Source organism: Amblyraja radiata, unplaced genomic scaffold (assembly GCF_010909765.2).
Source record: "Amblyraja radiata isolate CabotCenter1 unplaced genomic scaffold, sAmbRad1.1.pri scaffold_4_ctg1, whole genome shotgun sequence".
Lineage (NCBI taxonomy): Eukaryota > Metazoa > Chordata > Chondrichthyes > Rajiformes > Rajidae > Amblyraja > Amblyraja radiata.
The window spans coordinates 559,230-571,834 of NW_022630571.1; the positions used below are offsets into that span (position 1 = coordinate 559,230).

At 46.3% G+C, this 12,605-nt stretch overlaps 1 protein-coding gene across 1 annotated transcript in view; it reads right to left on the reverse strand.

The window, feature by feature from the left end:
• The window catches only part of pkd1 (polycystin 1, transient receptor potential channel interacting), a 178,907-nt gene that overhangs the window by 56,963 nt on the left and 109,339 nt on the right, over positions 1–12,605 (reverse strand). The window contains 7 exon segments of the mRNA XM_033016786.1: positions 2,462–2,657; positions 5,879–6,131; positions 6,585–6,747; positions 7,219–7,821; positions 8,831–8,975; positions 9,591–9,743; positions 10,912–11,071. Coding sequence (XP_032872677.1) covers positions 2,462–2,657; positions 5,879–6,131; positions 6,585–6,747; positions 7,219–7,821; positions 8,831–8,975; positions 9,591–9,743; positions 10,912–11,071 — 1,673 coding nt within the window.

The following is a 12,605-nucleotide window of genomic DNA, read 5'->3' on the forward strand; positions in this document are numbered from 1 at the left end:
TCGGGTCAGAACCCTTCCTTGTTTACACCCATCACTAATAGAGCTTTGTCCTGCCCACATCTCTCTTCTCCAGGTTTCTCCCCACCCCCTCCCCAACTACAATCAGTCTGAAGAAGGGTCCCGACCTAATACGGCACCTGTCCATTCCCTCCACAGATACTGCTTGACCCGCCGAGTACTCCAGCACTTTGTGCTTTGCTGATGACTGGTAAATATTGGTCTGACCATCCATTCCATGAAGTTAGAATGAGAAACCAAAGTTTGTGAATGGAAGCCAACTGTTAAAGCTCAATGTTTCAGATTTAATATTTTATGCTTGCACATAAACATATTTGTCTCGTCACAACACGTCCTTCAGCCCGCTGAGTCGGCGCACTAGTTCTATCCTACACATTAGGAACAATTTACAGAAGCCAATTAACCTACAAACCTGGAATGTGGGAGGAAACCGGAGCACCCAGAGAAAACCCACATGGTCATGGGGAGAAGGTACAAACTCTGTACAGATTTCACCCACAGTCAGGATCGAACCCGGGTCTCTGGCACTATAAGGCAGCAACTCTACCGCTGCACCACTGCGCCACTACTTGAGTTTGAACTGATTGTATCTATGTATAGTGTATCTGATCTGTTTGGATAGTATGCAAAACATAGCTTTTCACTGTACCTCAGCACGTGTGATAATAATAAACCTAAACCTAACGTTTATGTAATATATAAGCAAATTAGGAGCTATGGAGATGCAATTAATTTCAAAGACACAAAATGCTGGAGTAACTAGGTGGGTCAGGCAGCATCTCTGGAGAACATGGACAGTTGACGTTTCAGGTCGGGACCCTTCTTCAGACCCGAAATGTCACGTATCCATATTCTCCAGAGATGTTCGCTGACCAGCTGAGTTACTCCAGCACTCTGTGACTTTGCTTTGTAAACCAACATCTACAGTTCCTTGTCTCTCGATGCAATTCATTTTCTGTGTTGGAAGAAACTGCACAACGTAACCAAACTTGCACATTTTTTCTTATCTAAACAAAATTTAAAAATGAATCATTCATTTCTAAGGAGGTCATAGCACTTTTATTATTAACAGTTTCGAAAGCCAGAACATCACCACTGTAGCCAGTTAGAATGTCACGATCCTTTGGAAATCTGGATAAGTGGTGTGAAATGCTTTATCGTCTGTGACAGGGCTATGAGTTGACTGATATTACGGACTGTTCTCAGGGACACATTCAGAGACGGACATCAAGTGCTGCTGGAAGGTCATCAACTCTTTGGTCGGCCTGAACCTTGGTGGCCTCCCAGCAGAGCGGGATTTCCGTCAGGGAATGTTGCCGACTAGCCCGCTCCTGACTGCAGGAGTACGTGCTGAGGGATGCACTGAAGCTCGGTGCAGCCAACACCAAGGCTCTGTGGGGGAGAACCACAGTATAGAGTCCTTCCGCTGCTGGGCATTGCGGGGCAGAGTCTGGTGGAGACACCCCTCAAACTGGGGAAGGAATATCACCCCAGGGGGCCTAATGAGTGGCAAGGGTGCCAGTTATAATTATGGTTTTGGGGAACACTACCAAATATATCGCTAATGAATGTTTGTATAGCCGTGGAGATTGTCAGAGGAATTTGACACAGATCTTGTTTTGTATATCATTTTTATCGTGAATACAGTTTATTTTGATTTTTTTTTAAGTTGGCTGATATTAAGGCGCAAACGGCCTCCATGCACAATAAACAGCACTGTGTTATTGTACAGTGACCTGTTAAACATCTTCATGCCAACGATAATAGTTCTGGACTTTTAAATGGCATGTTCATGGGGCTTAGTGCAAGTGTGGAGTGTGTTTAGCTTCACCGCAGACCCAGGGGGGGGGAAACCTCAACATCTTTTCTTCAGAGGAGTTGCTGCCGCACAGCGCCCGAGACCTGGGTTCAATCCTCACTACGGGAGCTGTCTGTATGGAGTTTGTACGTTCTCCCTGTGACCACGTGGGTTTTCACCAGGTGCTCCGGTTTCCACTCACATCCCAAAGACGTGCGGGTTTGTATGCTAATTACCTTCTGTAAATTGTCCCGAGTGTGTTGGATGATGCCAGTGCATGGGTGATCGCTGGTCGGCGTGCACTCACAGTCTGAAGAAGAGTCCCGACCCAAAGCATCCTGCATCCTTTTTCTCGAGATGCTGCCTGACCCGGTTACGTTACTCCAGCAGTTTGTGTCTATCTATGGTATAAACCAGCATCTGCAGTTCTTTGATTCTAACACGGCATCATGTTGGGCTTGGACATTGTGGGTGGAAGGGCCTGTCCCTATGCTGTACTATGTTCTATGTTCTATGTCCCCAATGTAACCAAAAATGCTCTGCCTTTGCATGGATTAGATTTTCAAGATCCTTCTCAAAGTCCAGCACTACGGTTGCGCTAATTCAGACGGAGAGGATCACTGAGAGAACCACAACACCACTCACCTGAGCCTCGTCCCCAGCCCGTCTTCACCAAGATCTCGTATTTGTAGAATCCATCCTTTCCACAGAGAGGGATGATTCCCACCCGGCCAATGTCAATCCAATCCAGCTTCCGCACAATGACCGTCGAGACGGCGTAGATGACAAAGCAGATGCCACAGGTAATGAGGACAATGTAGTTCCTAATGATGGACACAGACTGATGGGAATAATGGGAGGAGAGGGAGAGGGAGGGGGAGAGGGAGGGAGGGAGAGAGGCATTGGGAGGGAGGGAGGGAGGGAGGGAGGGGGGGAGGAGAGAGAGAGAGGGAGGGAGGGGGAGAGGGGGGAAAGAGAGAGAGAGGGAAAGAGAGAGGCATTGGGAGAGGGGAAAAGAGAGAGAGATAGGGAGAGAAAAGAGAGGCATTGGGAGAGGCAGACAGAGGGGGAAATAGAGAGAGAGGGAAAGAGAGAGGCATTGGGAGAGGGGAAAAGAGAGTGAGATAGGGAGAGGAAAGAGAACGGCATAGGGACATTGGGGGAGATAGAGTAGGAAGTGAGAGAGAGAGAGAGAGAGAGAGAGAGGAAAGAGAGAGGGATTGGGAGATAGGGAGGGAGAGAGGGGAAAGAGAGAGAGAGGGAAATGAAAGGCATAGGGAGAGAGGGAGGGAGTTTGAGAGAGAGAGGGGGAAGGGAGAGAGAGAGGCATACAGAGGGATGAGAGAGAGAATGAGAAAGAGAGGGAAGGAGACACAGAGGGAGAGAGACAGAGAGGAAGAGAAAAGAGGGAAGGAGGGAGGGTGGGACGGATTGAGAGAGAAAGAGGGATAGCAGGAGGGAGAGAAGGAAGGAGGGAGTGGGAGTGGGAGAGAAGACACAATTAAGATCATATCATTCATGAAACCGTACGAACAGAGGGAGAGCCCGGAATTGGAAAAGCCTTTGAAATTTGTGTGAGGGGTCTTGAGCACATAAGCTAATAAACGGCAAAGAGTTTGGTCAGTGATTTCTGGAGAAGAAGGATGAGATGATCTGAGATCAGTTGCCCATTAGGCATCTCTTTGGTTGGCCTAGCGCTCAATACCATCTCACTAAACCCACATATTGTAGCTTCTGTGGTGTACTCCCTATTGCCTACAATGGAACTGAATTTTGGAACTAAAGCACAACACAGAATCACTGCATGGTCCATGTGACAAATGAGGAATATTGAATGAATCCATTGAATGATTTAAACAAAGGCACAGCATGATAAAACACCCATTGCTACCTTATCAATCTCCTCTCCTTTGCCACAAGATATTAGCCTTGTAAAAATTCCCCTGTCCTGTTTATTTACCCTATTTTTTTTAGACTTCTACAGACTGGAGATGTCTTCTCGAGTCTGAAGAAGAGTCCCAACCTGAAACATCGTCTGTCCATTCCTCTCCACCGATGCTACCTGACTTTGGGCTGCACGGTGGCACAGTGGTAGAGTTGCTGCCTCACAGCGCCAAAGACCCGAGTTTGATTCTGACTATGGGTGCTGTCTGTATGGTGTTTATACGTTCTCCCTGTGACCTCGTGGGTTGTCCCCGGGTGCTCCGGTTTCCTCCCACACTCCCAACATGTACAGGTTTGTTGGTTAATTGGCTTTGGTAAAAATTGTAAATTGTCCTTAGTGTGTAGGATGGTACTAGTGTAAAGGGTGATCGTCGGTCAGGGAGGACTCGGTGTGCTGAAGGGTTTGTTTCTGTGTTGTATCTCCTAACGCCTAAAGACTAATGTCTAAAGACCAGCAGTTTATTTTCCGCTCAAAATTCCAGCATCTACAGTCTTTGGTATCTGGTCAGGATTATAAGAGAGGGATGTAGAAACGAGGGACTGCAGATGCAGGTTTGCCAAAAAAAGGCACAAAGTGCTGGAGTAACTCAACGGGTCAGGCAACATCTCTAGAGAACATGGATAGGTGACGCTTCGTTTCAGGACTGTTCTTCAGACTGATGTACTCAGTCCTTGTCATCTGAGCAATGGTAAGCTTGCTATACATAAATAATATAAAAATATGTAGCACTTCACATGTGTCTTTCTACTAGTGCACAAGTATCTACTCACAAGTGTATCTTTCTACGAAGCAGGATTTATCGACTTTTTGATTGAAAGATACAGCATGGAAACTGGCTCTTCGGCCCATTGAGTCCACGCCAACTATCGATCACCCGTTCACACTACTTCTATGTTATCTCACTTTTGCATCCACTCGCTACACACTTGGGGCAATGTACAGAGGGCCGATTTACCTACAAACCCGCACGTCTTTGCGATGTGGGAGAAAACCGGAGCATCTGAAGGGAACCCACGTGGTCACAGGGAGAACGTGCAAACTCCACACACACCGACAGCAGCCGAGGTCAGGATTGAACGGTGTGTCTGGATGTAAGCAAGGGGCCGGTTCGGAGGGGATCACAGGGGTATTCGCCCGTGTTAGCAGGTTGGCGAGAGTTAATGGTCTCTGGCTGCAGATGAACCAGCTCGCACCGAGGTAGGCAGAGGAAATGAGTCGTCTCACTGCACAGAAAAAGTTTAACATAACCTGCACAGCAGAAAGAAAAACAAGAGGCTTTAAATGGCAGACACATCATTTCCAGCCTCGGCCACCACATGGAAGCCATTTGCTATGGCTTACTGCACAAGACTGCTTCTGATTCTGCACCTCATTAAAACCAGGCGCCACAACTTCAAAAACTCCTTCTATTTAAACAAACTTTGAGCCAATTCCCTCCAAACTGTTTAGTTTAGAGATACAGAGCAGAAACAGGCCCTTTGGCCCACCAGTTCCGTGCCAACCAGCGATCACTCCTTGCACTAGCACTATCCTACACACTAGGGACAACTTACCATTTTTACTAAAGCCAATTAACCTGCAAACCTGTACGTCTTTGGAGTGTAGGAGGAAACCGGAGCACACGGGGAAAAACCATGCAGTCACGGGGAGAACGTACAAACTCCGTACAGACAGCACCCGTAGTCAGGATCTATCTATCTATCTATCCATCCCTCGCTCCCTCCCTCCCTCATCTAACATCTCGGAAACTGAATACTAAAGATGGACAGATAGACACAAAGTGCTGGAGCAACTGAGCAAGTTAGGCAGTGCCTCTGGTGAAAAGGAACAGGTGAAGTTTCAGGTCAGAACCCTTCTTTGGAACTGAAGACCAACCTAATTTACCTCTTTATGCAGTACTGTTCTATGTTCTAAAAAGATGATTGGATTGCCCTGAGAGCTGGCATTAACTCCATGGGCTGAATGGCCTTCTGAGTTTTGAAAAAATCTGTAACAAAGAGTGACTGCCGCACAAAGAGCGATGTGAAGCGATAGGTGTTAGGGGACTGGAAGAGCCTGAAATAGAAAAGTCGTAGGCGTTACAGAGACGGTGTGCTCAGCAGCTTCTTGCTACTCACTGGGTTGATGAACACGACGGAGTTCGGGGGAACGAAGAGACTTGCCCCGAAGGCGGTCAGGTGCTGCGTCAGACACACGGCCATGGTCGGAGTGGTGTCTTCCAACGGCAAGATCCCGTCCGTTTTCCAGCTCATTGCCGACATATTGAAATACTGGCAAAGTGAAGTGTAGACACCGACTGATGCTTGCACCGGACAAGATCTATAATAATTTGTGATGTTCAAATAATAATCCTTTGTTGTGTCTTCTATACTGAAATTATAAATAGAGTTGACACAAATAATTACTGGGCTGGATTGCATGCATGGACACACACACACACACTCACACACACGTAGTTTAGAGATACAGCATGGAAACAGGCCCTTTGGCCCACCAGCAATCACCCGCACGTTAGTTTTATCCCGCACACTAGGGATAATTTACAGCAGCTAATTAACTGACAGACCTGCACGTCTTTTGAGTGTGGTTCTTGATTAGAAAGGGCGTCAAAGATTACAGGGAGAAGGCAGGAGAATGGGGATGAGAAGGAATGGTAGATCAGCCATGATTGAATGGCGGAGTGGACGATGGGACGAATCCTGCTTCTACACCGTATGAAGGACTCAGGCTCACAATTATATCAGTTTCATGATCCACATTGCAAGTTACTGGGTGACTACTGATGGATCATGAGGGTAATGTATATGGCGAAGGAGTGCTTACTCTGGGGACAAGAAGAAGGTGTACAGCTTGTGGTCCGATCCGCTCACTGATTCCAAATAGATCCTCTTCTTGGCTTTGAAGCTGTGCTCATTTGGCTTTGTCGAATTATGGAGGAGAACCTGGATGAAGGGCTCAGCATCCTTCACGTTGGAAGTTCCAGAATCTGTGTCAGAATTATCACAGAAACACCAGTTAATAACCAAGAACATATTAATGCGGCCTCGTCAATGTCAATGCCTTGTCAATATCAATCCCTTGTGAATATCAACGCCTTCTCAATATCAATCCCTTGCAATTGTTAATCCCTTGCCAACGTCAATCCCTTGCAATTGTTAATCCCTTGCCAACATCAATCCCTTGCAATTGTTAATCCCTTGCCAACGACAATCCCTTGCCAATGACAATCCCTTGTCAACGACAATGCCTTGGCAATACCTTGTCAATTTCAATGCCATGTCAATTTTAATATCTTGTCAATTTCAATAGCCTCTGCAGTGTAACTAGCAGTCATGTTCTTAAAGAGACGGTCTGTTATAACCAAAATCTGGTGTTATAAGGAGGTCCATAATAACAAGGGTTTACTGTACATCTGATGCTCTCATCTATTGAAACAACTCAGTCGTGTGATACATACCGTTTAAGACTGTGTAGGTGACCTGTATATGGAGGCCAGCCCTTTTGTTTAAGTTGCCAGAGGTGATATTAACCATGACTGATTTCCGTGAGGCGATAACCGTTGTATTGACCGTGACGTTTCTCACCGCAGAGTTGGCTGACACCGTGACCGTGATGGCTTTCTCCGAGTCCAGGCTCTCGATTGGGATCTGCGACCCATTGTCCATCTTGAACTCGATGGAGGCCACCTTGCTGGAGATGGTGTAGTTCTTGATGTAGCCGTAGGGGAAGGGGTTGGAGTCCACCAGGAACATGACCTGGGTCACGTCGCTGATGTTGGAGAAGACGCTGTTGAACGACGGCGGGATGGAGAACTGGCAGCCTGATTTGTTGGTGAGGCAGAGCAAGTGTCCCGGGTCAGCCCGTTTACCCTGTGCTCACATCCTAGCACCCGATACACTCAAGGGCTCTTCGTTCAGGACACGGGTGCCCATTAGAATCTGCATTAACTTCATGGATAGATTATAAGCCTTGGTCGCCACCAGTTCAGGGTTACCTGCTAATGGCTGATTGACCTTATTCATTACTGGAACCAACTGGTTAGTTATATCGATCAGACCTCCTGTAGAACAAACAAACTGGTTAGGTTTTTCAGCTCAAACAGGTTATATAATAGTTTTAGATTAGAGATACAGCATGGAAATAGGCCCTTCAGCCCACCGAGTTCATGCTGACCATCAATCACACATTCACATTAGTTCTATGTTATCCCTCTTTCACATCCACTCCACACACACTGGGGACAATTTTGCAGAGGCCGATTTAAATGTTGTGATAGTACCTACCTCCTTTGGCAGCTCGTTCCATGTACCCATTACCCTTTGTGTCAAAACGTTGCCCCTCAGGTTCCTTTAGACTTTAGAGATAGAACGCAGAGACAGGCTCTTCGGCCCACCGTGTCTGCGTCAACCAGCAATCAACCCATACACTAACACTATCCTACACACACTGGGGACAATTTGCTATTTTATCACAGCCAATTAACCTACGAATCTCAAAGGTCTCTGGTGTGTTGGAGGAAACCGGAGCACCCGGAGAAAACCCACGCGGTCACAGGGAGAACTTACAAGCTCCATGCAAACCCTGCAGTATCTTTCAATCAATCAGTCAAATTTGTCTTTACTGTGAAGGGAGTGGATGAGAATGTGGGATAACACAGAACTAATATGAAGGTGATTGATGGATTCGGTGGGCTGAAGGGCCTGTTTCCATGTGTAGGAAGGAAATGCAGATGCTGGTTTACACCAAAGATAGTCACAAAATGCTGGAGTAACTCAGCGGGTCAGGTAGCATCTCTGGAGAATAAGAATATGTGACATTTCGAGTTGAAGCCCTTCAGAATGAAAGTCAGCGGAGCGGGAAACTGGAGATATGAAAAGGTACAAAGAACAAATTAATGAGAGGTTGAAAAGAACAAATAAAAGCTAGAAGCGATGATCAAGGATAGGTGGAGCCCACAATGGTCCACTGTTGACTGTGGAGAAGGTGGAGAAGGCTGTGAAGAAGGCCTGTTTCTACGCTGTGTCTTTACACTCAACTTAACCAAGCTGCTTGTTTCGGTTGCCACTTACCTACAGTGACAAGGATGTTATCCCCGATTAAGGTGGGCGTCATTTTCCCCTGTCCTGTTTCCTTCTGAAGGACAGTTATCATGTTGTCCAGGGCTGCCAGGGTCTCCCTCTGACATTCACCACAAACAAACTCTCTGCTGATGACCTGGAAGAGAAGGGCAAGAGCAAGAATGAACGTGGAACATGGAACAGTTACAGCACAGGAACAGGCCCTACGGTCTACAATGTCCGTGTCGAACATGGTGCTGAGTTAAACTAATCGCCTCAACCTGCACATGATCCACATCCCTCCATATTCATGTGCCTATCTAAAAGATTCTTGAACACCACTATTGTATATATGCCTCCACCACCACCCCTGACAGCGTGTTCCAGGCATCCACCACTCTCTATGTAAAAGACTGGCTCCTCACATTGGGACCGCACACTGGGGCAGCAGTAGAGTTGCTGCCTTACAGTATCAGAGACCTGGGTTCGATCCTGACTATGGGTGCTGTCAGCACGGAGAATGCACGTTCTCCCTGTGGCTGCGTTGGTTTTCTCCGCATGTTCCAGTTTCCTCCCACATCCTAAAGACATACAGCCTTGCAGGTTAATAGGCTTCTCCAAAATTGTAAAATTAACCCTAGTGTGTAGGATAGTGTTAGTGTATGGGGATGGCTGTTCAGTGTAGACTCGATGGGCCGAAGGGCCTGTTTCTGAGCTGTATATCTGAGTTAAACTAAAACTAATTTAACAAGGAGAACAGGGGAACCCTCACCGTGCACTGCGCCAGTGCGGCTGAGATCTGCTGAATGTCATCCACCGTGGTGACCTTGAGTGACGTCAGTGCCAATGTGATGTTGCTACGGATGTTAATCCTGCGGATGGTTTCGTTTGCCGACTCCCTTCCATAGCTTTTGCTCCTCTCGTACTGTGGGGTAAGTTTGAAAGTAAGCAATTGGCAACACGTTGGTAAAGACCAGCTAACATGAGTTCATGTCACACCTTTCTCTTCGTCTCAACGAGGAAAAGATCATCAGCAAGTTATAATTTGCACAGTGGTGCTGCGGTAGAGTTGCTGCCTGACAGCGCCCGAGATCAAGGTTCAATCCCTACCTCGGGCACTGTCTGTGCAGAGTTTATACGTTCTCCCTGTGACCACGTGGGTTTTCTCCGGGTGCTCTGGTTTCCTCACACATTTCAAAAATGTGCCGGTTTGTAGGTTAGTTGACTTCTGCAAATTGTCCAGGGTGTTGGATAGAACTAGTGTATAGGTGATCGTTGGTCAGTGCAGACATGGTGGGCCGAAGGGCCTGTTTCCCTGCAGCATCTCTAAACTAAACTAAACTTAACTAAACTATATTAAACTAAACTAAACTGAATAGAAATAGCCCACGTACTGGACTTGATCAGTCTCTAGAAGGGTCCTGACCTGGAACTTCACCTACACATGTTCTTCTGAGATGCTACCTGACCCGCTGAGTTACTCCAGCACTCTGTGTCTTCTTTTACAAACCAGCATTTGCAATTCCTTGTTTCTAAAGCCGCTGTACCTCTTTGATGATTCTGTAAGGTTATGGATGATCCTTTACCTCTGCGACTTTTTCTTGCGGTTTATTACCTTAATATCCAAACGCCCAATAACTTATCTAACTATACCATCATCTCCCATTTTCTAAAGAATACTCTGACTGATGAAGGTCAATGTGCTGAAAGCTTTCTTGACCACATCTTATCTACTTGTGACGCCATTTTCAAAGAACAATGTACCTGCATTCCCAGATCTTCTACTCTACAACACTCCCCAAAGCCATGCTGTTCACTGTATAGGTCCTGCCCTGCTTTGCCTCCCCATAAAACAACATCTCACACTTCACTAATAAACTCCAATAACCGTTTCTCAGCATACCTGCCCAAACGATCAAGATTCTGCTGCAAATTTTTGTCTACCCTGATTCTAAGCAATAAATCACCCTCTGAGTCTCAGAGACAAAGGGGGTGGGTTGGAGGATCGCTGAAGGTGGAGAGAGGCCGGTGCAAAGACCAGAGAGGTGAAGGAACAGGCACCACAGGGTAGGGAGACTGTGAGATGAGCTTACTTCATTGAGCACGGTGACCAGGGCAAGGGCATACTCCACGGTGGGCTGGGGGTCCCCCTGCTTCAACAGCTCTTGCAGCTTGGTCTCGGTCTCCATCTTCATCCAGGTGGTGAGGCTGTGGAAGCCCTCGGGCGTGCTCGTGATGTTGATGACCACAGACCTGCGGGCAACCAGATTGAGATTGAGAACTACAAAGCCGCACGCAGGAGAGGAAGGGTTTAACAAATGTACGCTGCCATTCAACATCTCATCCATTGTTCTCTGTAAATTAATTGTAAATTGTTCCTCGTGTATATAGGATAGTGCTGGTGTACGGGGCATTCGCTGGTCGGCACGCACTCGGTCGGCCGAAGGGCCTGTTTACACTCTGTATCTCTAAAGTCTAATAAACACAAAGTGCTGGAGTAACTCAGCAGATCAGGCAGCATCTCTGGAGAAAGTGGATAGGTGACATTTCAGGTCGGGACCCTTTTTCAAACTCATCTAGAAGGGTCCCGACTCGAAATGATGCCTATCCTGTTTCTCCAGAGATGCTGCCTGATCCGCTGAGTTACTTCAGCACTCTGTGTCTATCTTTGGTATTATCCAGGATCTGCAGTGTTTCAACTTCCCTGTCAATCTTAACAGGGCGGCACAGTGGTGCAGTTGTATAGTTGCTGCCTTACAGCTTTTTCTTTGCTCAAGATTCCAGCACCTGCAGTTTCTTCTGTCTGAGTTTCTTTCACATGATCTTGCCTTTTCCAAACACTCCCCTGACTGTTTTATTATTGCAACGCTCAGCTATATTAACCCATTTCCTGGCCCCAGGCAATCACTTTGCCAGCAGAACCCAGATCTTGGGCTATTTTTTTGTTTGGAAAGCACCCTGCCTGCTTCTAGGAAAACTAAACCAAACTTTCAATACAAATTTGATCCAACAGTATTCGGAGCTTTAACCTTGTTGGTTAAAATTATTTTAAAAAGACAGCAAGAAGTTGTCAAAATTGAAATACTTTCCCATTTATGAATCATACATCCCTAACTTCTGGTGTAGAGAATAACATGATTTTAAATCCCTTGGGATTTTCGGATTAAATGAAAGTAAATACTGCAAACCAAACTATATACAACATGTGCACAAAGTGCAGGAGTAACTCAGTGGGTCAGGCTGCGTATCTGGAGAATATGGAGCTCTTCACAGTCTGAAGTAGGGTCCTGACCCAAAATGTTGCTAAATCTGAAGAAGTGTCTGAACCCAAAATGTCACCTATCCATGTTCTCCAGAGATGCTGCCTGACCCGCTGTGATGTACCAAGATACATTGAAAAGCATTTTTGTTGCATGCTATCTAGTCAGTGAAAAGACTACACATGATTCCAATCATGCCATCCATTGTGTACAATTTAGTTTAGTTTATTTTAGTTTAGTTTATAGCCATGTGCACTGAGATTGTGAAAAGCTTAATGTGGTGTACTAAGCAGTCAGTAGAAAGACTATACATGATAACAATGTCCACAGTGTACAGATACAGGATGAAGGAATACATTTTAGTACAAGATAAACTCCAGTAAAGTCCAATTAAAGATAGTCCAAGGGTCTCCAATGAGGTAAATAGCAGCCCAGGACTGGATATAAGGAACAGGACCGCTATAGATAAAGGATGAAGGCAATAACATTCAGTGCAAGATAGTGCAAGTTCAGTAAAGTCCGATTAA